Genomic DNA, 27416 nt, shown 5'->3' on the forward strand with positions numbered 1-27416 from the left:
ATTGGTGTCTATTCTAGGTGAGAGAGAAAAAACCAGAGAACCCAGACACAGACCTTACATATCCAAATAAAATTTATTGAAAGATGGTCTTAATAGCTGACTAACTCCTGGAGAGGTCTGAGAATAGATGTCTCAAGTCTCCAAATCTGTAGACCAATAGACATGTTAGTGAATGAAAAATGGCTTTCTCACTTCTCTCTTTTGTACAGGAAAGGTTCCATTTTTGATACATGATGATCAGTCTTCCTCACTTCTCAAGGGCTTGGGGACAGCAATTGGTGGGTAAACAAGGAGTTAGCTCTTACCTTTGCTGCCGGGTTTAAACTTTGGGATTGTGGAGTATTGTAATAGGTTGTTTGGGCGAAGAAGGGAAAAAGAAAGCAGAAAGAGAGTCTGACTTACTTATATGGGATAATTTCGGGCCTGTTCTCATAAAAATAGGAGCTTGTAGTTCATGGCATTGGCTAGATGCTGGAGACATTCCTAGAGACCATGAGCTCATACTTTGCCCTCCTGACAGGTCTCATACAAAACAACAAACCATTTCATTAAATTTGTTCACGACCTGAATTTCTGATTTAACTGTTAACTCTCCTGAGCCATTCTCCAGACTCTAAATGTTACATAGGTGCTATAAATAGACACATATTCATTCAGGGTTTTTTGTTCAGTTCCTCATATATTGGGGTGTCTTTAGCTCTGTGAACCAGCAGATAACTGCCTGGAGCTAGAATAGGCCCTACTAATACAACATCTTTTGGTCTCTTTAGTCAACTCCTTTTTTTCTCCTCAAAAGAATTTTTGTGTCTTCAGAAAGCTAGTTGGCATAGTGAATAGCATGCTGGGCCTGGAGTCAGGAAGACTCATCTTCCTGAGTTCAAATCTGACCTCAGACACTTACTAGCTGTGTGACCCTAGGCAAGTCACTTAACCCTGTTTGCCTCAGTTTCCTCTTCTGTATAATGAGCTGGAGAAGGAAATGGTAAGCCACTCCAGTATCTTTGCCAAGAAAACCCCAAATGGGTTCATGAAGAGTCAGACATGACTAAACAACAAAGAACTTTTGTGTCTTCAGAATTTCATTCTTGGAAATTTACCATTCTTTTTAAAGAATGTTATTTCATGGAATGCTGCCTAGCCTTTCCCTCAAGCCTTTGAAATTTTTTCTCCCAAAATCTGTGGTGAATATCAGACAATCAATAAACTAATTAACAAGAATTTATTAAACACCCACTATATGCTATCTAATTAAATTCACAAGAGCTGATAAGGTCACCAAATGAGAAAGTATGAGAAGAGAAGAGGGTTCAGGACAGAGCTTTAGTGCACAGAATATTTAGGAGCAGGAAGTGGATCACGATCCAGGAGAGGAGACTAATAATCTTCTAGGCTATCTATAAAAACTACTTCATGCTGCCACCATTCTAGCTACATTTCTATTGAGGAAAGTAGGTATGTCTACACATATAAGAGGATGTCTCAATCAACAAATATTTATGGAGCAACTATTCTGTGCATAACATTAAGCAAGTCATTGTGTGGAATACAAAGAAATCCAGAACATGGTTCCCTTCTATCTAGCAAGTTACAGTCTAGTTGGGAAGATAAAGCAAACACAAAAGGCCAGATTTCTCTTCCTTGCTGGGGACACACAGCACACCTCTGCTGGGCTGCTATTCTTCCACTTCCTCTTCCTTCTAAGTAGGCTAGTTGTCACTGCCACTGGCAGAAGAAGAGGAGGAGCAGAACCTTCTGCTCCGTTTTCTCTCCAACTGCTGCCAGAATGAAAATGCTTTATCTGTCACCCCTGGGGAAGGTGGCTCTGGCAATAGCAAAAGCTGCCTTTTGAAGTGTCATTTTTGCTTCAGGCTACATGTTGACAGAAGAGAAAACAGAAAATGCTCTGCCAGGGGTGTGCGGAGGGGATGTGGGAACCCAGGCAAAATCCCATTACAGAATTCTATTATAATAAAGCATTCTGAATAATGAAGCAGTTTCCAGTGTCTTAGCACATCACTTTGTTGGTTAAGTTATAAAGAATTCCCCACAACTAAAAAATCCCACAGAAAATGCTTTCTGTGGTTCTTGTCCATATAACAATTACTCTCTATAAGGAGAGAATCTGATAATTTGTTGTTTGTACTAAGAGAAAGGAGAAGTAGAGAAGTAAGTTTCCCATCACTAAACACCTTAAGGTGGATTTTCAGAGACACATGTCTAGGATACTGTAGAACAGATGAGGTTTCAGGTGGAGGTGAGTCTAGAATGGAACAGGGGGTTTCAACCTTAATTGTGGCATGGGTCCCTCCGGCAGACTGGTGAAGTATGTATACCTTTCTTGGATTAAGGTTTTTAAATACAGAAAATAAAATGTGTATGATTACAGAGGAAAACCAATAATATTGAAATATAGTTATCCAAAGATAAAAACAACTTCACAGACCCTTTGCGATCTCTCCATAGACCCCTTGGGGATCTACAGAACCCATGTTAAGGATCCCTGGGCTAGGGGACCCTATCTCATTCTTCCTGCCACGTACCGATTCTATGGGTAAAAAAGATGAGCTTTTCGAAACACTTTGTCTTTATCAGGCAAACTTTTAAACTTTTCTGACCCTCTTTCTCACCTCAAACATCTTAGCTACCCCTTCTAGTACATTAAATTCCCAAACTGGCCATAAAACAAATGATAAAAAAGATGCCAGAGCTCTAAAAAGAAAAGGGATGTTAAAGCCACATATGCATGATTCTCTAGATTCAGGGCACATTTTTTCATTTACTGGAAAATTTAGGCTTACGTCTAAGAATCTGATCTCTAGGAATGTGAAAATGAACTTCAAAACAAAAAATTTGGATGCTTCATTCATTTTAATGAGATTTAAAATTTAGCCCTTCTGAAAAATAATATTTAAGTATACAAAATGATTTATGGTCTATAGGCAGAAACGGACTTATTTGCAAATAGACCAGCTCACCTCTAAATTGGTATAGACAAGATATTCTCAAGCAAAGAGAAAAATAAGAATCTGGACTTCTAAAAACATTTTAAAACAACACTAGTGTACATTTCTATAATACATTAAAGGTTGTAAAATACATTGCTCACAATGCCAAGATGGAAGAGGGAGTCCAAGCATGATTATCTCCATTTTTCAGATGAAGAAACTGATGCTTGGAGAGCTGGAATGACTTGCCAGGACATTTACACTTGTTGCTGTAGAATTGTCAAGTCAAGTTTACAAGCACCTATGTGTCAAAATTATGTCATGATAACATTCCTAGAAATCAAATTCCTAGACATAAGCCTAAATTTTTAGTGAAACAACCAATGGAAAGACATGCTCTGAACATGGAGAACCAGGCACTTCTGACTTTATATCCCTATCCATTTCCTTCTCACAGAGCTCTTAAGTGTGGGCTCCAGGCCTCAAGCTCAGGTCTCATCAAATGTTCATTACAGTGTTCTTTCTATTAAGCAGCACTGCTTTCCTGAAGAACTAAAACTAGACTAAAAACAATCCAGTGAATTGTAGGAAACATTAACATTAGTATTAATTTTAAAATTTCACTAGATTAAAAATTTTTATTCATTATTTTAAGCTCAATAAAACTTTATAAAATTTGACTTTACTGTTTTTAACCCTTGAATCAGTCCTAAAACTTTCCTCTACTTTTTGTACAGATGTTAGCCACCCATTTAAAGCTGAGGCCCACAGGATCCCACCATAGTGCAGGGACATGCCTTCTTCACTCTACCGGTCAATCTCAATATGTAATATCTTTTTCTCTGATTTGTACAAACACCAAAAATGATAATCTCACCTGTAACAAACTCTTAGATGTTCACTGACCTTTTCAAAAATATTTCTCTGGAGGATACAAAAGGATAAGGGAAGGAAAAAAGACTTAAAAACAGGCTGTCCATGACTTTATTGTTATGTATTCTTATCAAAAAGGAAAAGCAGGTTAATCCATGGCATAACTATACTGGAAGCCTGTCATTGACAGGAAAAACTTTTTTCCTGATCTTCTACTCTGGTTTCTAGAGCTTCTAAAACCTTTTTTGTGTCATAGACTCCTTCTCAGAATAATGTTTTAAAATGCATAAAATACATAGAATTGTCAAGGAAACCAATTACATTGAAATGAAGATTTATTTTTTTCTCCTCCAAAAAAAACCCCAGATAAATAAAAAAAATAAAGATGGGGCACATAAGGGCTGCCTGAAATGTGTAGGTTTGTGTGTGCATATATGAGTGCAGAGAAAGGCAGCATGGGGCAGTACATAGAGGAGCATAATGGATAGAGTGCTAGATTTGAAGTCTTGAAGACCTGGGTTCAAGTTCTGTTTCTGACACTTACTAGCTGTGTGAGTCTGAGCAAATCACTTGACCTCTGTTTGCCTCAGTTTCCTCATCTGTAAAAGGAAGAGACTGGACTAGATGCCCATTAAGATATCTTGCAACGATCTAGTGAATAAACAATTCAGCAAGACTGGTTCAAGTCTAGCCCATAACAAACAGTGGCTGTACAAGTCATTTCATCTTTTAAGGTACCCTGGGCATTTCTCTTGTGCAGCTACTAGGTCTGTATCCCAAAGAGATCATAAGAAAGGGAAAAGGATGCACATGTACAAAAATGTTTATAGCAGCTCTTTTTGTGGTGGCAAAGAATTGGAAATTGAGGGGATGCCCATCAACTGGAGAATGGCCGAATACTATTGTGCTATAAGAAATGATGAGCTGATGGAATTCAGAAAAACCTGGAAAGACTTACATGAACTGATGCTGAGTGAAGTGAGCAGAACCAGGAGAACATTGTACATAGTAACAGCAACATTGTGCAATGATCAACTATGACAGACTTAGTTCTTCTCAGCCATACAATGATCTAGATAATTCCAAAAGCCTCATGATGGAAAATGCTATCCACATCCAGAGAAAGAACTATGGAGTTTGAATGCAGATCAAAGCACACTATTTTCACTTTTTTTCATGGTTTTTCCCTTTTGTTCTGTTTCTTCCTTCACAACATGACTAATATGGATATATGTTTAATATGATTTTTCATGTACAGCCTATATCAGATTGCTTGCCATCTTGGGGAGGAGGGAAGAAAAAGAGGAAGGAAGAAAAACTTGAAACTCAAAATCTTATGAAAAATGAATGCTGAAAACTATCTTTATATGTAATTGGGGAAAATAAAATATTATTTACAACAACAACAACAAACCTTTAAGGTACACAACAAGTTTAGATCTAAAATGAAGAAGCTCTAGGTGAGGAGCTCCCTAAGGCAGGAAAATTATAGGTCCAGTAAAAAAATCATAACAAATGCTTATTAATATACATGAGATATATATATATTATATACACATATACATTAATATACATGTAAAATAAGGCAATGTGGTATAATTGAAAAAAAATTAGACTGGGTGTCAGGAAACCTAAATTAGAGTCCCAGATTTGTCCCTATGTGACCTTGGGCATAGCAGGGGACAGTGCATAGGAGTTTTTGTTGTTGTTCAGTCATTGTCAGTCATGTCTGACTCTCTATGACCCCATTTGGGGTTTTCTTGGCAAAGATACTGGAGTGGTTTGCCATTTCCTTCTCCAGCTCATTTTACAGATAAAGAAACTGAGGCAAAACAGTGTTAAGTGACTTGCCCAAGGTTACATAGCTAGTAAGTGTCTGAGGCCATATTTGAACTCAGGAGAATGAGTCCTCCTAACTCCAGGCCTGGCACTCTGTTCACTCTGCCATCTAGGGCAGAAGTTACAAAGAAGCAAATTTAGTCTTGACATAAGGAAAAACTTCCTAACATTCAGAACTATTCAAAAGTGGACTTGACCTCCTTAGGAGGTAGTGAGCTCCTCCTGACTACAGGTCTTCAGTCAGAGGTTAGATGATCACTTATCAGGTGGGCTCTCGTGAGAATCTTTTGTTAGGTATGGGTTGGACCAGATGGCCACTGTCATTTCTTTCAGCTTGAAACTCTGTAATTCTATGATTTCAATCTCTGTGGATCTGTTTCCTCATCTGCAAACTGACAAGGTTGGAACAAATGCTCTGTAAGGTCTTTTCCAGGTCTAAAATTGTGTGATTCTGTGTATGAGTTCGAATGTGAATATTCATTGTTTCAAAGCTGTGCATATTTTAGTATATTCATAGGTTTATGTGTATGCCAGCTGTGGAAACCAAAGTAGAAATTCTGTCTTTCAAAGAAAAGTTAAGAGATTTATCCCAGGAATGGAACAGATTGAAGCTAACTCTCTACCCAACTGTAAAGACAGAAACCATGATGGTGTCATGCTGAAGACATCCTTGCAAAAAGTGGAAAGGAGAAATGGGCTCTAAAATACTAAGTAGTATAAGGGAGGAGACTGTCATGTCCATCTCCCAGGGTACCTCGGAGGGAGAAGGAGTGGCAACTATAAGGTCTATCCTGCTTGCTGGCATCCTGCATGTGCCTGAGTGGTTGAGTAATTGCAAGCTGTATGTGACCACTCCCTGTTCCTAAGAATTTCTGTGCTTCTTTTGCACCATGTCATAACTTTACTGGGTCAAGGAGGGAGACAACTACAATCCTGTTTTAGAGCCTCGCCTTGCTTCCACCTTGCGGATGGCTGAGGAGAAGGAGGGCCAATCCCTAAAATGGCTTCAAGCATAGAATGACAACCTCATTCTTTCTGTTCATGACTCATACATATCCGAATATCCAATGAAAGGTGAAAGACCTGACCACGGAGAGATGGGGGAAAGCAGATGTCAAAAACAAGGGAAGTTTGGTTTCCTCTAATTACCTCTAGGATTGTTAGGTAGTATAATTCTCATAATCCTCACATGGACATCAGGCCAAACCAGGAAACAAGGTGAGCATACTACAAGTTTTCAGAGACCATAGAACCAAGGCAAGGGAAGGAAAACGCTCCTCAATGGAGCATATTGAAGAACCATGAAAGCCACAAATTAAAAACAAAATGGACAATACTTGTCAGAACTCTTCTGTGTACCTCTTTAATATTTTAAATTACTGTATAGAATTTATTTAATAGAATTTTAGAGCTGGAAGAGACTTAGAGAGTTTATCCAGTCTGAAATTTTTATTGTATTTGCCTAGCTTATTAGACAGTCTTGTTTTTGGTCAAATGGCAAAGTCTTTTCTATTTGAATGACAAGAATATATCCTCCAGTAAAAATTTAGAGAATTCCATGCTCTGGAACATAAATTAGAGTATATTAAAGTTCCTAAATTATTATGGAATCATTAAAGGCATGATTGTAAGAAAGAAAACTCCAGAAAGGCTATTAACAATTAAACTTTATCAGCTCACATGGAAACTTTAAATCTATTTACAAAAGGGATATAAAGAAACTATGTTGAGGGCAGAGTCAAGATCTACCTGGCTCCTAGAATCTTAGAATGTTAGAGCTGAGAAGTACCTCACAGATTATCTAGTCTAATCTCTATATTGTACAGATAAGGAACTAAGTCTCAGAAAGGTTAAATAATAACAAGGGACATTTATGTAGTGATTTCAAGCTTACAAAGCACATTATGCACAGCTTACCTCATTTATGTTATAGTTTCATTTTGTAAATGAGGAAAATGAAACTCAAGTTCAGTGACTTGTCCATGATCACACAGACGCTAAGTGTCTGAGGTGGAATTCAAACTCAGGTCTTCCTTGCTAAGAGTCTAGCACTCTAACCATTAGGCAATGTTGCCTTTGGCACAGTGCCCCAGAGCTTGTTACTGGTAGAACTGGGACTAGACTTCAGGTCTCCTAAGTCCTAGTCACATGTTCCTCCCACAATATCACGTTGCTTCAATGGAGCCCAGGGCAAAAATTGGGGATATTTGTGAGATTAGGAACAAAGGACCCTGTTCAGCCATTTCCATTTTAAAATTCACTTATTTACATGTGTGTGGACTACAAAAAAATATGAAGTAGTAACATTTATTATTCTGAAGCAACCCTCTTATAAGCGGCCTTATTTATTATTATATTATTCATTGGTGTGCTGCAGTATTAGTGAGTGGAAACTTGACACTTGAAAATATAATAAAAATTAATCTCTTAAACATTTTGGTTAGGAATGGCACATTCTAGTTGACATTTTAAATGAGGAAAAGGTGGATGAAGAAATAGTTTGATGGGATAGATTTTGATGAGTGTCTGCTCTTGTGATGGGGGCTGTCCAGTGAAAGTTCTAAATGGAAAAGGGATTTCTTTGTTCTGTGGACAGTGAAGTTCTCCAGATGATTCTCCTGTTAGTGGATGCAATTGTTCTGATTGCATTGAGCCTCAGAATACTACAAAGCCTGCTTGATAATATTCCCCAGCCACTCAAAAGTTCAGTTTAACAATACACACGGTGGGGAGGGGTGGGGCAGGAAATGCATAAAGAATGCCTTTTGTCCAGACTAAGATACGGCATTGGATAGGGCATTTATTGAGTTAGTCCACCAGTACATCTATTTGGACAGATAAATGGACAATGAACAGGGTCCAGAATTGACTGAGAGGAAAAAAACCAGTTGGGTTACATCTGGGAAATTGAATAGCATCTTCAACAATTCTAAACTGTTCTCTGAAAGAAAACTAGGCATGCAAAAATGCTATACAGCTGCAAAAAAAAAAATGGAGCAGTACAATATCTAAAGAATGAAGGATGGTAACCCAAAGTCAGTGGAGAGAGATGATGGGTATACATAGGCTTCAACAGTTACACTGTGTGTTAAGAGCAAGAGTTGACATAAAAGAAATGAATAAATGAAAGGCAGCATGTTTTAGTGGAAATAGTCAAAAAGAGCTGGGCTTGAATCATGCTTCAGCCACTAACTGACCCTAAGCAAACTGCTTATTCTCTCAGCCTCAGTTTCCTTATTTGTAAAATAGGAATTATAATAATAATATATCTCTGAGTTGTCATAATGATAAAATGAAATATTGTCTATAAAGTATTTGCAAACCTTAAAATATTATATAAATATCAGCCAATATTATCATCCAGGAAATACAGGATCAGAAAAATAAATGGGGAATAACATATAGGCAACCCCTGTGCTGCTCTACTATTCATTTAATATTAAAAGACTTGAAGAAAAGCCTCCAGTGTATTAAATGAATCATTTTTTGAAGATTTAGGAGAGGACATCCACAAGAGTTGTATAGGATGAGGAAGTATGAGTGAATTGCAATCTATATCACTGAAAGGAGTTTTGATAGTGAAGGGATTGTGGTTCCTTAAAGTATTGAAGTATACATAAAAAGTAAATAGGTGCTCAGCACAGTTAACAATGCATGTATTATTAGCTTATGCGGTCAATAATTATTATTATTTCTTTTTACAAAGTACTTTTCCTACAACAATATTGTGAGGTAGATAATGTAGGTATGACTATTTCCAATTTACAGATGATGAAACTGAGGCTTAGAAAGCCTAAATGATTTGCCTAAACTCATATAGGGCAGGTAGGTAGTACAGTGGATAAAGTGCCAGGCCTGAAGTCAAAAAGACTCACTTACTAGCTGTTTGACCTTGGGCACACTTAACCCTGTTTGCCTCATCCTCATCTGTAAAAGGAGGTAAAAAAGGAAATGACAGACCACTCTAGTATTTTTGCCAAGAAAACTCCAAATAGGGTCATGAAGAGTTGAACATGACTGAAAAATGACTGACCAACAACCAACAAACTCATACAGCTAGTAAGTGACCAAACAAGGATTGGAACCCAGATCTTCTAACTTCAGGTCATATGCTCTTTCCATTACCCCAAACTGCCTCAATTCAGTTCATCAGTTTGCTATTCCTAAGTAATATCATGAATCGTTATGGGATTTAGCAAGCCTTCAAATCACTGGATTATTTAAAGACTGATCAGTTTTCTGAATGATTTCCTAATTTTTTTAATAACCTTCAGATATCCAAATTCTATCAAAGTACATTGCTAAACTAGTATGCATTTCTTAATTTAAAAAAAAAATTTATAAGCAGCAGCTTCAGGAGCTCTCAGCCCAGAGATGGTAAGGAGGTCAGACAAGTGGCCCAAAAGAAATTTACTGGGGCAGCGAAAACGGTCCCAGATTCAGACTCAGACTTTGGAATCTTTTTTCGGTGACAAAAAAGACCAAAACATATAGCCAGAAGAAGTCAACAAAGTCAAAGAGCCTACATCAAAAGCCTCCAAGAAAAACATGAATTGGTCTCAGGCCATGGAAGAACTCAAAAAGGACTTGAAAAAGCAAGTAAGATAAGTAGAGGAAAAATTGGGAAGAGAAATGAGAGTGATGAAGGAAAACTATGAAAAACAAGTCAATGACTTGCTAAAGGAGAACCCAAAAAATAATGAAGAAAATAACACCTTAAAAATAGACTAACTCAAATGGCAAAAGAGATCCAAAAAGCCAATGAGGAGAAGAACGCGCTACCTATTATGGAAATAGGAGGGGATAAGAGATATGGGGGTGTGGGTGACAAAAGAGAGGGCAGATTAAGGGAGGTAGTAGTCAGAAGAAAAACAGACTTTTGAGGAGGAACAGGATAAAAAGAGAGGGTGAGAAGCATAAACAGAAGAAAATAGGATAAAGGGAAATACAATTAGTACTCATAAATGTGAATTGGATGAGGTCACCCATAAAATGAAGTGATAGCAGAATGGATTAGAAACCAGAACCCAACAATCTGTTATTTACAAAAGACACCCTTGAAACAAAAAGACACATATAGAGTTGAAATAAAGGGCTGGAGCATAATCCATTATGCTGCAGCTGAATTAAATAGGGCACTAGTGGCAATCATGATCTCAGTCAATGCAAAAGCAAAAACAGACGTTAAAAGAGAAAATTAGGGAAACTACATTTTGCTAAAAGGTACTACTGACAATGAAGTGATATCAAAAAATTCTTGCCACAATTTTTTCTGATAAAGATCTCATTTCTCAAATATATATTGAGTTTAGAACTGAGTCAAATCTATAAAAATAAGAGCCATTCCCCAATTGATAAATGGCTATGGGATATGAACAGGAAGTTTTCAGAAGAAGAAATCAAACCTTCTATAGTTATGGGAACATATGTTCCAAGTCACTATTAATTAGAGAAATGTAAATTAAAACAACTCTGAGGTACCACTTCATACCTATTAGAAATGACAAATGTTCAAAGGGATGAGGAAAAATAAGTACAATAATAAACTGTTAGCAGAGTAGTGAACAGGTCCAACTATTCTGAAGGACAATTTGGAACTATGCCCAAAGGGCTATAAAACTATGTATACCCTTTGACCCAGTAATACCACTACTAGGTCTGTACTCCAAAGAGATGAGAGAAAAAGGAAAAATCTATGCATACAAAAATATTAATAACAGCTCTTTTGTGGTGCAAAGAATTGGAAATTGAGGGGATACACATAAATTTAGGAATGGCTGAACAAGTTGTAGCATATGATTGTGATGGAGTACTATTGTGATATATGAAACGATGAAGGAGGTGGTTTCAGAAAAACAACAACATGGCAAAAACCTTTATGAACTGATGCAGTGTGAAGTAAGAACTAGTGAATCATTGCACACAGTAACGGCAATTTTTAAATGATGATCAGCTATGAAAGACTGGGCTACTTTATTCAATACCATGATCTAAGGCAATGATGAAAAATACTACCCACCTTCAGAGAGAGAACTGATGCACTCAGTGCAAATTGAAGCACAATTTTCTCACTTTCTATACTTTTTCTTTTTTGTGAGATGGCTAATATAGAAATATATTTTGCATTATTTCACATGTATAATTGATATCATTTTGATTTTCTTATCAATGGATAGAGAAGGGAAGGGAGAGAGAGAATTTGGATCGCCAAATTTAAAAAGAATGTTATAAATAAATAATAATTTTTTAAAGAAGAAAAAAAACTTTTGTTGTTGCTCTTTTGATGCACAGCATTGTCACTTCAAATGACTACCCTTACCACCACCCCCCATGGAATAATCCCTGGCTTTTGCTTTTATTTTATTTTTCATTTTATTTTCAACTTAACCAACACTAAATAAGATGAGCTTTTCATATACAAAAAAGAAGATTGTACATGAAGCTATGAATATGTATTATGAACAGCTTGGTTTTCTTTTAAAGTGTGTAATAAATTAAGCATGTTATTTTCAAGTGTCCTGCTTGACTGTTTTTTCTAGTGATATTTTTTCCCTGTTGTTCTCTAGTGCATTTTAAAGGTGACTTGTTTGCGTGTATATTAATATCGTTATTTTTCTGAGTTAAAAGCACAATCTCCAATAGTGATAGCAGACATAAGCTGGTTAAAGAGATAATTCTGTATGCTATCCACCTTCAGAGAAAGACCTGATGTAGTCTGAATGCAGATTGAAGCATACTATTTTTCACTTTATTTTTTGTGTGGGTATTTTTTTGTTTTTTTTTTTTGTTTCTTTTTGGTTTGTGCTTTCTTTCATAACATGACTTATATTGAAATATGTTTTGCATGATTGCACATATATAACCTATGTCAAATTGCTTGCCTTCCAAGTGAGGGGTGAGAAGAGGGAGAGAGCAAATTTGGAACTCAAAATTTAAAAAAAACTGTTAAAATTGTTTTTACATGTAATTGGAAATATGTCTAAAAGGGTTGATGAAGAGAGAGGCTTCAGGTTCCATTTCACTGAAATCATGCATCCCTATAGCCCTAGGTTCAGGGCTCTTAGAGAAGAGTGTGATTGAACTTTACTATACAGTAGGCTTTACTATTCAGATGTCGATAGATGGAATGTTCTTCCACAGAGTAGCACATCTTGACCATGCAACTTCTGTATTTTAAATTTACTTAATATTTTTAGTTTTCAGCATTGATTTTCACAAGAGTTTGAATTACAAATTTTCTCCCCATTTCTACCCTCCCCCCCACTCCAAGATGGCATATATTCTGGTTGCCCCATTCCCCAGTTAGCCCTCACTTCTGTCACCCCACTCCCCTCCCATTCCCTTTTCCCTTACTTTCTTGTAGGGAAAGATAAATTTCTATGCCCCATTTCCTGTATATCTTACTTCCTAGTTGCATGCAAAAACTTTTTTTTTGAACATCTGTTTTTTAAAAGTTTGAGTTCCAAATTCTCTCCTCTCTTCCCTCCCCACCCACCCTCCCTAAGAAGGCAAGCAATTCAACATAAGCCACATGTGTATCATTATGTAAAAACCCTTCCACAATACTCATGTTGTGAAAGACTAACTATGTTTTGCTCCTTCCTATCCTATCCCCCTTTATTCAATTTTCTCCCTTCACCCTGTCTCTTTTTGAAAGTGTTTGTTTTTGATTACCTCCTCCCCCATCTGCCCTCCCTTCTAACATGCCCCCCTTTTTATCTCCTTCCTCCTTCTTTCCTGTGGGGTAAGATACCCAATTGAGGGTGTATGTTATTCCCTCCTCAGGTCAAATCCGATGAGAGCAAGATTCACTCATTCCCCCTCACCTGCCCCCTCTTCCCTTCCTACAGAACTGTTTTTTCTTGCCACTTTTATGTGAGATGATTTACCCCATTCTATCTCTCCCTTTCTCCCTCTCTCAATATATTCCTCTCTCATCCCTTAATTTGATTTTATTTTTTTAGATATCATCCCTTCATATTCAACTCACACTGTGCCCTCTGTGTGTGTGTGTATATATATATATATTCCCTTCAGCTACCCTAAAACTGAGGTCTCATGAATTACACACATCACCTTTCCTTGTAGGAATGTTAACAAAACAGTTCAACTTTAGTAAGTCCCTTATGATTTCTCTTTCTTGTTTACCTTTTCATGCTTCTCTTGATTCTTGTGTTTGAAAGTCAAATTTTATATTCAGCTCTGGTCTTTTCACTGAGAAAACTTGAAAGTCCTCTATTTTATTGAAAATCCATATTTCGCCTTGGAGTATTATACTCCAAGGTGGGTAGGTGATTCTTGGTTTTAATCCTAGTTCCATTGACCTCCAGAATATCATATTCCAAGCCCTTCAATCCCTTAATGTAGAAGCTGCTAGATCTTGTGTTATCCTGATTGTGTTTCCACAATACTCAAATTGTTTCTTTCTGGCTGCTTGCATTATTTTGACCTGGGACTTCTGGAATTTGGTGACAATATTCCTAGGAGTTTTCTTTTGGGGATCTTTTTCAGGAGGCAATTGGTGGATTCTTTCAATTTCTATTTTACGCTCTGGCTCTAGAATATCAGGGCAGTTCTCCTTGATAATTTCTTGAAAGGTGATATCTAGGTTCTTTTTTTTTATCATGGCTTTCAGATAGTCCAATAATTTTTAAATTATCTCTCCTGGATCTATTTTCCAGTTCAGTGGTTTTTTCAATGAGGTATTTCACATTGTCTTCCATTTTTTCATTCCTTTGGTTCTGTTTGATAATATCTTGATTTCTCATAAAGTCACTAGCTTCTACTTGCTCCAATCTAATTTTTAAGGTAGTATTTTCTTCAGCGGTCTTTTGAACCTCCTTCTCCATTTGGCTAATTCTGCCTTTCAAGGCATTCTTCTCCTCATTGGCTTTTTGGAGCTCTTTTGCCATTTGAGTTAGTCTATTTTTAAGGTGTTATTTTCTTCATTATTTTTTGGGTGTCCTTTAGCAAGTCATTAACTTGTTTTTCATGCTTTTCTCACATCCCTCTCATTTCCCTTCCCAATTTTTCCTCTACTTCTCTAACTTGCTTTTCCAAATCCTTTTTGAGCTCTTCCATGGCCTGAGACCAGTTCATGCTTTTCTTGGAGGCTTTTGATGTAGGCTCTTTGACTTTGTTGACTTCTTCTGGCTGTATGTTTTGGTCTTCTTTGTCACCAAAGAAAGATTCCAAAATCTGAGTCTGAATCTGAGTCCGTTTTCGCTGCCTGGCCATGTTCCCAGCCAACTTACTTGACCCTTGAGTTTTTTTGTCAGGGTATGACTGCTTGTAGAGTATAGAGTACTTTGTCCCAAGCTTGAGGGGCTGGGCTGTTGTTTTCGGAGCTATTTCTACACAGCAAGCTCTGTCACACCAGTGCTACTCCTCCCCCAAGAACCACCAACCCAGACAGGACTCAGATCTAAGCTGGCTCTGTACTCCTGCTCTGATCTGCCACTTAATTCCTCCCATCAGGTGGGCCTGGGGCTGGAAGCAAATGCAGTTATAGCTCTGTAAGCAGCCTCAGAGCTCTGTAAGCAGCCTCAGAGCTGCATCACTTCCGCTCCCCTGGGGAGGTGGCCAAACAGGGAACTCCTTTCACTCTGTCCCAGCAGCTTTTCCCACTAACCTTCTCTGTTGCCTTTGGTGTTTGTGGGTTGAGAAGTCTGGTAACTGCCACAGCTCACTGATTCAGGGCGCTAGGGCTTGTTCCGCCCAGCTCCCTGTCTGGTTGGTCCAGGTGCAGCTTGGGCTGGGCTAACTTCTGTACTTTAAATAGTACTTGAGGCTCCACATTTGTATTTTAACTCAGACAATTCTAGATGCCTGTTGGACCTTCACTCACAATCTGCTTTCTGGAGAGATGGAAAATAAAGGGTATTCTGTGAGAAATGGGTGACAATTCAAAGAAGCGATATATCTCTGGATCTATCATTTATGTTAATGTTTTTCAAAAGGTAAAAAATATTTCTTTAAGTTAATTGCTGTTAGATAAATAGATATATTGAAAAGCAGCCTGACACAGCAGATAGCAGGCCAGGCTTAGTGCAGGGCAAAAGAAGAGGGGACTGTTCCCAAAGAGTGACACTGCCACACAGGGATGGCAACCATAGGAGAGAGACAAATACCAACAAGGAACAGCATAAGTGCCCCTCTCCTCATTGTTCCCATTGCTAAAGGCAACCTAGTGACTTAGACATGCAACAAGCTGCACATTCCAATCGCGGGCCCCAGAGCTACTCAGGACTCAAACTTATAGAGAGTTTTAGACAAAGCTGACATGTCACTGCCATGAGGCAAGGCAATAGGGTAGTCTGGACCACTGAAATCAGAGAATTTTCTGAGTTGCCTAATAAAGAATGAGTAATGGGGGGCAGGGACTCACCTCTAACAGTGCCATAGCAAGCAAGTGGCTAGGGAAGGGGTCAAAGTCTGGTTTGAGGGAGAGCTGAACCTCAACATACATGCATGCTAGAGACTGGGGTCATACCAAGTCAAACCAATTTTTATCAGATATTACTTATCGTCAGGGAGACTATAAGTTTGACATAAACTAGATGAGCAACCATAGGCAACTCACGTAACTCCTCATCATCACAGGCAAATCTCTAAGATTAGAAATTACAGAATGGTTGGTGATCTGCACTGGAACAGGAAGTTTCCATGCCAGGAGTTTCCTAAACTGATAAAATTGCAAGACTGGATGCCATTCCCCCTGTAAATGATACATTATTAACTAATTTCTATTTGTTTATATATTTGGTGATCCTAAATCACATAAAGATAGTATGTAAAATTGATCATTTTTAAATGTAAGTTTCCTAGGAACTCCAAAAACAAAAAAAGGAAGCTCAGTTTTTAACTGGGATTCTCTCTTGGTGAAGATTTGAAGTCTGTTAATCGTGCTGCTCCTCATTTCCTCAGTCTGCTTTGACATGCCATAAATTATAGAACAGAGCACCTCAGATCATTTACATTGACTTTATATTCATTTATCTCTACAACATCAAAACATTCACAAGTTTGGACAGTATGTTAGAAGGGGAATTACAATTACAATACTTATTAGTTTGTTCTATCATACACTGAAATGAATCATGGCACTCTGCCAAAGAATTATACATTGCGCACACACACACACACACACACACACACACAATATGGAGCAGTACTGTTAAAGTGCAAATTTTGGGTTTTTTTTCCCCCCTTAGGAAAACACAAACAAAAAGAAAGTTGTCCAGTTATTTGTAGCCTAAATATTAATGCATAAATTTATATTGCTTGTATACCAATATTTAAATAGAGTAGAAATATTAGTATGTTTTGCTTCTGTGCATGATTTCCTAAATGAAAACTGGACAGATTAGGGTTTATAAGTCACAGTCCTTTGATTCATATAATTAAATTTGATAGTTTGCTATAACACAAAAGTGTTTATTATATATGAGTGTAACATGTTAAATGTAGTTCTATGCATGATTAGTTTGTCAGTAGTACAGTGAATATTAGGGCATGACTAACATTGAAAGTTCTAAGTCAATTGTGATACATAAATGTAATGGAAAATTACTGTACTGTAAAACTAACAAATATGATGAATGCAGAGAAACATAGAAAGACGTGAACTAATATAAAAAGAAGTAAGCAGAGGTAACAATACAATACACACAATGACTACACAATGAAAGTGGGAAGACCACAACCACAAAGTAACCAAAAATGAATATTGCAAATGAGAAAGACCAAGTTCGTCCACAAAGAAGACATATGAGAAGATAATTGTCTCTACTCTTTTGAAGTGGATGATTCATGAATGTAGAACATTACATATAATCAGGTTGGTTTTTTTCTTCAATGTGTTGATTGATTTGGTAATTTTTTTCTCTTCCTCTTTTTGTTCTTAAAAAAAATCTTTGAGACTTATTGCCAAGATGATTGCCTGTAGGGGAGGCAGACTGTACAGCTCCCAAATATCAACTCTAGCAAAACCAAGACCAAATAAATATCAAGAAATCCAATGAAAAACTGCAGTTAACTACTTTTCCGCAAAGGCAACAGAAAAGGACACTACCAGTATAGTCAATGCCAGTGAAGGCTAGCTTCCCAGTATGACTGAGACAGGACAGAGAAACTTGTAGCTTTCAAGGTTCTCTGTCCAGAGGCATCAAGATTTGAGCCAAATAAGCCAAGGATGGTCAGAAATTTTGGAACCTCCAGGGAGCTATAGTACAGCAGGCAAAGATCTGCTATCAATGCTCAGACTAGCGCACCCTAGACCCAGGGACTCTATGGTTTCTTACATTCTGCCCTGAGGAGCCAGTGATGGCCCTGAAAATCTAGCATTCAACCTCAAAGATCCAGCAAAGCCTACCTCTAGGACATAAAGGTCAGCATCTGGGGCCCCAGATGGAGAACACATAAGGCTGACTACAGCAGCAGGGGATGGAGCCTGGTCCTTACCCAAAGCCCCATTTCAGGAGCTACAGCTCAAGAAATGAGTGAATAAAAGAAAACACCAATAGGTATCAAAAATTATTAGAGATCTAGAAAACCCCCAAAAGGAGAAAGAAACTCCATAACAACTATAAGCAAAGACTCAAGGGGAAAAATGGATTCTCCACAAAGACTACGTGAATACTTAGAAGAAATGAAGCAAGAGATAAAAAATTAAATAAAATATTTAAAGGAAAGAATTGGAAGGAGAATAAATAGATTAGAACTGAAAGTGGCAAACCTTGCTGAGTGAATGGATTCTTGAAAACTTGAATAACTCAAACAGAAATAAATGACTTTGAGAGCTAAAAACATTAGAAAAACTTTAACATTTGATAAAATAAAAGAAAACTTAAGACTTCTGACATTAAAAACAACTGATCTGTAAAACAAGAAAAGGAGAGATAATTTAAAGATCATTGTATTCCTCAAAAACTATAACAACAACAACAAAAAGCCAGGACACTGTATTCCAAGAAATTATAAAAGAAAAATGCTCCGATCTATTAGCACCACAGGCCAGAAGAAAAGATAGAAAGAATCCACTGATGATTTCCTGCAAGGAACCCCAAAATAAAAAGTTCCAGGAGTGTCAAAGCTAAAATCCAGAGCTCACATGGGAAAGAAAAAATACTGGAGGCATTCACAAGGAAGCTGATGCCAAAGCTTCTACATTCACCCATAATTTAGGTATTTTTCATAAAGTTCTGCAATAATTTCCCTTTGCCATATAGATCAAGTCTGAAATTTTTATGATATGCTTCAAAGTCTTACCAGACTCAACAATAAATTTCTGTTGAAGCGAATTAAGTGTTTTAAATGATTCCTCTAGGAACACCAACTCAATGTCTCCTCTCATTGTTCATACCACACTCACCTTTGTTCCTTCATTTTAACAATTTATTTCAACAAACATCCTTCATCAAAATAGGACCACAAACAAAATACAGAACCTTTCCTAAAGTAAACATTCAATAAATATGTTGGTTGATCCCTCCCTATGACCACAACTACCACTTCCATCTGTCTGCTAAGCCACCTCTTTTTCCCTGTTTAAATAGCTTCTAAAATTCTCCTGAATGTATCATGAAGAACCACACCCACCTTCTCCAAAGTAAGGCCATTCAACCTTTTCCAAAGTAGGGTGATATAAAAATATGGTGCCTTGCCCATGGTAAACATTCAATAAATGTATTGTATGTGTCTGCTAAGGCACATCTCTTCTACTGTTTAAATGGTTTATGAATTTCTGCCTATTTTATAAAATCTTCCTGTTTTGGTTATTGAGGAGTTGACTGTTTTCCTTCATCTTTCTCAGTTTTGATACAAAATTCTCATCAATTAATCAACAATAAATTAGCAAACATTTATTTAGCACCTACTATGTGTCAGGTACTGTACTGTACCTGGGGATACTGTAATAGTAATTAAGGTGGGACTTTTTGTTGTTGACCTTTAATGATTCTGGCCTTTGTTTGAATGTTAATGTTGGATGTTTTTGTATTTCTCAGCACTGAGACAATTGGGAGCCATTGATTTGTACCTGATGTGATATTGGGGGTGGGGAACTTCTCCACTCCCAGCCTGGGTGAGGTCAGGGCCCAGAGGGCCCTGAACAGAATATATAAGCACAGAGGTTAGTGTGACTCTGGGCCAGCCCTTCTAATGAGCTCCCTGGCTGTATACCCAGATGTTGATAACTACGAATTGTATTTGGTCTGTTATTCAGGATGCTGGCTTTTTCTCCTGAACTAGGTGGATGTTATTTGTATGCTGGATCAAAGTAAGATTGTTAACCCTTTAATGTTGCTTTCCTTAAGTAAAGCAGATCAAAAGGACCTGTGTTGGCAGCTTTCTGGGTGCTGGTTGTTGGTAGATCTTACACCCCCACAGAAGCTGCTAGCTGGATTGTTGAAACAGATACAAATTCAAAAAATTAAATAATCCATACTCACAAGGAGCTTACATTCTAATAGGGGAGACAGTACAAATATCAGTATATGCAGAATACTTTTTAAAATACAAGTAAATATAAACTAGTTAAATAAAAATAGTTTGGGAGGGAGGGAACTAGCAATTGTCAGGATAGGGAAAGCTTTCTGTTTGAAGGTAGTGCTAGAGCTCTATCTTGAAGGAAAAAGGGATTTTAGGAGGTGGAGGGAAGGAGAAAGTGCTTTTGCAGGCTTAGGGTATGGGAAAGATGGGGCATCAGTGAAGAACAGAGAGAAGCCAATCTGTCTGTATCACAGAGTGAAGGAGGGGGAATAATGTGATATTGGGGCTGGGGAACTTCTCCACTCCCAGCCTGGGTGAGGTCAGGGCCCAGAGGGCCCTGAATAGGATATATAAGCACAGAGGTTAGTGTGATTCTGGGCCAGCCCTTCTAATGAGCTCCCTGGCTGTATACCCAGATGTCCTGTGGACAATTTGAAATGTCCAATAGGTGATGAATTGAAGTTCAAGGGAGAGACTTGACTGGATCTGTGAGTTACGGATAGAAATAATAATTAAATAAATGAGAGCTGAAGAGGTCACCAAAAGAGAGTGTTGAGGGTCTAGGACAGAATCTTGGGGTACATATACCTTTAGGAGATGTGATAGGGATTACAAGCAGACAAAAAAGACTGAGAAGAAGACAGATAGGAGAACCAGGAGAAAGTAGTGTTATGAAAACTCAGAGAAGAGAGTATCTAGGAAGAGAAAGGTTGTTAAAAGCATCAAATGCAGCAGATAAGTCAGATGCAGAATGCAAACAGGCCATCATATTTGGCCATTAACAGATTGTTGGTAACTTTAGCGTTCAGTAACTCACAATCACCTTTCTGAGGAAATTGTGTATTGTGAAAGAAAGGAGGTATTCTGTGAGGAATGGGTGGTAATTTTAAAAAGTAGTATTTCCCTAGATCAATAATCATAAATGTTAAAGTGCTATAAACATAAATCATTCTTTAAGCTAATTGCATCTAGGTAAATGGAGACATTGAAAAACAGTGATATAGGTGGTAGTAGGCATGCCTTACAATCAAGAATATCTGGGTTCCAGCCCCACCTCTGACATGTTAGCTGTGTGATCAGAGGCAAGTCTCTTAACACCTCAGTCAAATCTCGAAAACTGTAAGTTACAAATGGTTTGTCAATCTGCATTAGTACAAGGAATTTATGTACCAGAAGTTCCCTACATGGATGAAATTTCCCGCCATTATTAACTAATTTCTCTCTGTTCATATATTTGGCAATCCCAAGTTCATATGAACGAAGAGTTTAGAGTTTCTTTTAGTTCACTGAGGTTCTTTCACTTTCTCTGCAGTGTTGGTAAGACTATTAGCCTTGGATTCTAGACTTGGCACTGCAGCTAAAGAGCCACATAACCTTGAGGAAGTCATTTAACTATTGGGTCTCAGCTTACTTATTATAATAATTATGGATTTAGATTTTATGACTTCTAAGTTCCCTTCCAGCTCATTTTTACTCAAGAAAGTCCAGCTTATATTTGGAACATAATTTGTGATTTTCTCTGACTCAAAGACAGCTATGGAATAATCCCTTTGGGTCACTGAGATTTCCTCAGCTTCCATACCTGCCAGTATGGAAAGAGCTGGTGTTATAACCCCCAACAGCTACCCTTGAAGACACTTATTACTGTTCTCCTCTTCTCACTTTAGGATTCTGAGTAGCCTATAATTCTGGGAAAGTGAAAAGCCAGCTGATCTACTCTCTTCCACTCCAAGATCACCTATGTGGTCCACTTGTTAGCAACAAGTCATCTCAAACTTCTGTCTCCCAAGCAAAGGATTTTATCTATGTGATAAGCAAACCATATTCATTCCTAGTACTGTTCTATATTAAACTTCCCATTTTTGTTATCACTTTAACAGCCCATGGGATCAGAGCGGATGGAGATGCGAAAACGGCAGATGTCAGTGCCCCAGGAGACAACAGACTGTACTGCAGGCCAACACGAAGTGGGGAATAGAGCATCTAATGCCTGTTGCTTCTGTTGGTGCTGTTGTTGTAGCTGCTCATGGTATGTTTTTCAGCTTCTACACTCACACCACTTAGGTTGTAGCACCCAAGAAGAGAACAGATTCATATGGCTTAATTTAATTGAATAAGTAGTCTTTATAAACACCTGGTACATGCCTAACTGGTACTAGGTATGATGAATACCAAAGAAATAGATTAAAAGATTCCTACCATCAAGGTGCTTACATTCTAACTTGACATGTAGGGAGATAAAATTTACATGTGTGAAACAACTGAAGAACAATGTGAGATCATATCCAATTAAATGCAAAATCTTGTTACAAACATGAAGTGCTAGGTGCGGACAGGAAGGAAAGAAACAGATCAGTGTGGCCTGGAGCTGGCAAAGAAGATTCATGGGGGAAAGAGAATGCCAAAGGCTATGTGTCTCTTTTTTTCCTCTCATTAAAATGAATTCAGAAGTAAATTATTTAAAATGGAGAGAGAAAAGCACACAAGATTTTAATAAAGGCCTTTATGTGGATGGATGCTGTGTCATTGATACATAGTCTTAGTTGGAATATTGGATAGAGTTATGCAGAATCTTTTTTATTACCATTAAAGGTCTAGAGAAATTACAGACCCATATGCCAGAATTATAGGAAAATTAAGTTGAACTTTGAAATCCTGAATGTAGTGCTATGCTAATAAAAACTTGCCAAGCTTTTAGGTATTAAGTAGATACAAAGCAGTCACATATAATTGCTGAGTATTCCTCATCTCATTCAATGTACTAGGGTCCAATTTATAACACTATCCTGTAGGATCTTAGACATAATCTACCAGGGCTGGGGAACCTGCTGCCTCAAGGCTACATGTGGCCCTCTAGGTTCTCAAGTGTGGCCCTTTAGCTGAATCCAAACTTCACAAAACAAGTTTGGATTCAGTCAAAGGGCTACACATGAGGATCTAGAGGGCCACCTATAGACTCGAGGTAGCAAGTTCCCCACCCCTGACTAATTCTCATTTTATAGAGGAAGAAACAGGCCCAAAGAGATAAAGTGACTTTACCAAGGCCATACATTGGAATCCAGATCCTCCAGGCTCCAAATCCAGTGATCTTTCCAATATCCCACACTGACATGTTCCTACTAAGGCTTGTTTTGGCTGTTTTTGTATGATAGAAGAGTGGCCAATTTAGCCAGTTTAATAAAAAGTTCTGTATATTCAACAACAAAGGTCAGATGTACTGTTTGGCCATAACAGACATACATGTATATAGATATATAAAAATATCTATGTGCGTATTGTATAGAAAAATATGTGTATATACTGTATATATGTACACATATCTATGTGTGTATGTACACATATTGTGTATATATGTATACTTGTGTGTGTGTGTGTGTGTGAGTACAGTTGACCTGACTAATATTACTGTGTGAATATTCTGGTGGTGTGTAATCTGAGGCAAATTTGAAATATGAGTGAATCCAAAATTTAAAAATGTCTAGAGGATATGATGCTCTTCAATTAGTTCAGATACACAATGTCATCAGATATCACATTACTTAATATTGCATTTGCAAATTCCTTATAATAACTCCAAAACTTCAAAGAATAAGGTTGAATGCGTGTCAAACCAAAAGATAGGCTGAGCAGAAGTGTAGAAATGCATTCATTTATAAATGAAATAAGTCTAACAGAGTGTTCTTATAGAATAATGGAAATCTGAGAAAATCATATTCTATTGTGTTTTTCTTATGCACCACTTCATAGGAAAAACATTAATATTTATGATACATCTAATGGAGAGAAGCCATTTTCTTTAAAATGTCAGTAGCATATCAACATAATAGATGCTACTTCACAGTCTGATTTCTTTCTTATAAAATGTTAGCATTTATTTGAAAAACAAACCAGGAGAACTCAAAAGTATTCTTTTAATCAAAATGTTGAGATTGAAAATTTTGGTAACTGAGTTAAAGGAATTACCTAAGCTTCCTTCTTTTAAATACAGAATTATTCAGTTTCGGATTAAAGTTGAGTGGAGCCATAGTAATTATTTTTGGTGGAATTGGAAAGAAATAACTTGGAAGAGGTTTTATTTATAGTGGAAGAGGATGCCATATTTTTAAATATAGTCTCAAAGCACTAGTTCAAGGTGCCAGGTTGTCACTGGACTGGATGGTGCAATGTGCTTATATTTTCAGAATATGGCAAAATGAATAGAGGGTCAGCCTCAGTCAGGACAACCTGGGCTCAAGGCCCCTCTGAAATACTTGGCTATGTGACCCTGGGCAAGTCATGTATGTACTTTCATGCCCCAGACAACTCTCTAAAATTATGAGTTACAATACAGTTATTGATCTGTTGATAGAAAGAAGGTGTTTTCTCACTGTGAAATCTCTACACTGATGAAATCACAAGTCTAAACAAACAAACAAAAAATTTGTGTCTATAGCCATATTATTAGGATTATAAGTATTGATTTAGAATTTGGAGAGATCTTAGATATCATTGATTCAAGCCTCAATTACATTTATAATTCAGTAATATTGCATAAAACTTAAAGACCATTGAAGTCCATCCTGTGTGAAGACAAATTAGCTTTTAAAAAGACTTTTTGCTATATTAAACCCTCTTTATTCTTAAACAAAATTAAAATGACTCCAAGTGTCAAACATAATTAAGGATTCTTATTGCAGATTTACTTATCCAGTATTGCTATACTTGGAAAATGGGCTGGATATCTGTTGAGGCACATGGTATAATGTGGCTCATTTTTATAGATTCAGAATTTCTAGGAGCCAATTCATATAAACCACATCTTCATTCTATACAGCAAAAACTTGATCTGACAGACTACAAAGTGGATACTAATCTGTGTCTTAACATCTCCATCCTAATGGGATTCCATGAAGGGGCTGAGTAAATCACAGAGCACAGAATCTCATTTATATTATCCTTATGTCATCAACAGATATAATAGTAATTTAATCCACTATTGGATATTTATTGATATTATATATTGATGTTTGGTTTTTGAGAAAGAAATCTAGCCAGTAAACCTCAAGTTAGAGAGGAACCTTCAGCTATCGAAATATACCTTCCTTTAGGGAGAGAGAGAGGGAGATGGAGAGGGAGAGGGAGAGGCTACTCACAGGTTGTGTTTGTCCTTCGTTTTCAAAGAGGACCGTGACATCAAGGAAATGACGACATGACTTGCAATTGACTTTGTTTTGAATAAGGGAGGCCTGTGCAAGGTTACCAGGCTCACTTTCTCCTCCAGTGGCCTGATATTCACCAGGATGACTGGAGATGGCCCAGGATGCAACCCAATTCACCCTGGAGCTCATAGACTGGACAATAGATCCCTGCCCTTCTAACACAGAGTGAATATAAACACCAAATAGTAACTGTTTCTCTTTTGGCCAGGAACCCTGAGGGTCTTCCCCTCCCAGTTGGATTTCTTTCTTTTTTTTTTTTTTTTTGAGTTTTGATTAAAGGGGCCATCCCTTGAACCCTCTTAAAGAGGCTTATTCACTGAATGGGCGTTACTTCACTCAAAGTGAGAACCTGAAAAGACCTTAGCTTAAAAAAAGCCAATGCATCCTAGTAAATATGTGGCCACTGCACCCAGATGGCTCTGGAGGAGAAAGTGAGACTGGTGACCTTGCACAGCCGTCCCTCACTCAAATCAAAGTCAACTGCAAGTCATGCCATCATCTCCCAGATGTCATGGTCCTCTTCAAAAATGAAGGACAAACACACAGCACAATATTGATATTTATTTACTAGAGTAAGATACTACAGTGGAGGATAGCAGAAGATTATAAGCAGTGTGTTCCCATAAAATTATGCAAGGCAGCAGAACGTAAACAAGTCTTCAGAAAGCTTGACATGACACAAAGCTAGGACATGGAGACACCGTTCAGTAGTAGATTACATGCTTTGCATGTATAAGGCCTCAGAGTTCAACCCCTGGCATCTTCAGGGCTTGCTTTCCAGCAAGCTAGGTGGCACGGTAAGGGAGGTTTGGAGACAAGAAAACCTGAATCCCAATCTTGCCTCAGATGTCTACTAGCTGTGTTATCCTGGGCAAGTCACTTAATCTATCTCAGCCCATTTCCTCACCTATAAAATCGGGGAAGGGGAAGGAAGAAGGAGGGGGAGTAGTCTCTTAGGTCCCTTCCAGTTTTAAGTTTATGATTCAATAATCTTTTGTGTCTTCCCAAAAAAAGCATTAATAGATTAAACTGGCAGGAAGATAATCGAAATTAGAAAAAAATTATCAATATTTTTATAACTTTTTTTCATCCTCACTGACAGAGGCAAATGGCCACTTGTCAGATGCTGAATTGGGAATTTGGAGGTATGAGCTGAACCAGATGGCTATTGAGTTCCCTTTCAGCTCTGAAATTTGTGATTCTATGTGTCTTTTCACAAGATACAGTCTGAGGAAGTACAACATTTGGACCCTAACATCCTAATCCCTGATGAATTATACAAAAAAGTCAAATTAGGATTTAAAAAACAAGATCAAGAAGAAAAAGGCTTGGCCAGATAAACTACCACCAAGGTAACCCATGCTGTGGAAAACACAATTTGGGATCATTTTGCATGATATTTCTAGGCAGGAAAAGTATCAAAATATCAAAAATATCAAAAGAATGGGTAAAAAGAAAGTATGATAGAACATCGACAAGGCACCTGTCACTACCAACCCTTATGACTATTTCTCTTATTTTTAGAATCTCTTCATGAGATTCTGAGGTGCTTTTGATAAAAATATGAGAAGGGAAGCCATTTGCAAGTGATTCTCCATAAACCGCATCCTTACAATTACACAAATGACTGAAAAGTGCAGAAAATACAAGATACCCCTTGTGTTTATTATTTGCTAGTTAGACAGTTAACAAACACCTGCTATAGGCCAGGTACTGTGCTAACCAGTGGGGATACAAAGAAAGGCAAAAACAGTCCCTTCCCTCAAGGAGCACACATCCTAGTGGGGGAGAAAATATATGAGCAAGTATAGACATACAAACAAGATACACACAGGAATGCACATAATGTAACTTTAAAGGTTCTCTTCCAACCTTGAATATGTTGTGTGGGTCAGAGACCACTACTTACATTAAAAATAGGCAGAGACCGTTCTTGAGAAAAGGCAAAAGGGAGTTGATTACTTTCTCATGAGAAAAGGACACACCCCAGCTGGGCTCAAGATGATGCCAACCCGTGTGTGTGTGTGTGTGTGTGTGTGTGTGTGTGTGTGTGTGTGTGTGTGTCTTGCAT

The 27416-nt window shown here is 37.6% G+C and overlaps 1 protein-coding gene across 2 annotated transcripts in view; it reads left to right on the plus strand.

Annotated features, from left to right (window-relative positions):
* RGS20 (regulator of G protein signaling 20) overlaps nucleotides 1-27416 on the plus strand; it is a 141294-nt gene that overhangs the window by 92288 nt on the left and 21590 nt on the right. For both annotated transcript variants that reach the window (XM_036738981.1, XM_036738987.1), the window contains one exon: nucleotides 22028-22176. In XM_036738981.1, the coding sequence (XP_036594876.1) occupies nucleotides 22028-22176 (149 nt within the window). The remainder of the gene's footprint in view (nucleotides 1-22027; nucleotides 22177-27416) is intronic.

The sequence above is a fragment of the Trichosurus vulpecula genome, chromosome 1 (genome assembly GCF_011100635.1).
Source record: "Trichosurus vulpecula isolate mTriVul1 chromosome 1, mTriVul1.pri, whole genome shotgun sequence".
Lineage (NCBI taxonomy): Eukaryota > Metazoa > Chordata > Mammalia > Diprotodontia > Phalangeridae > Trichosurus > Trichosurus vulpecula.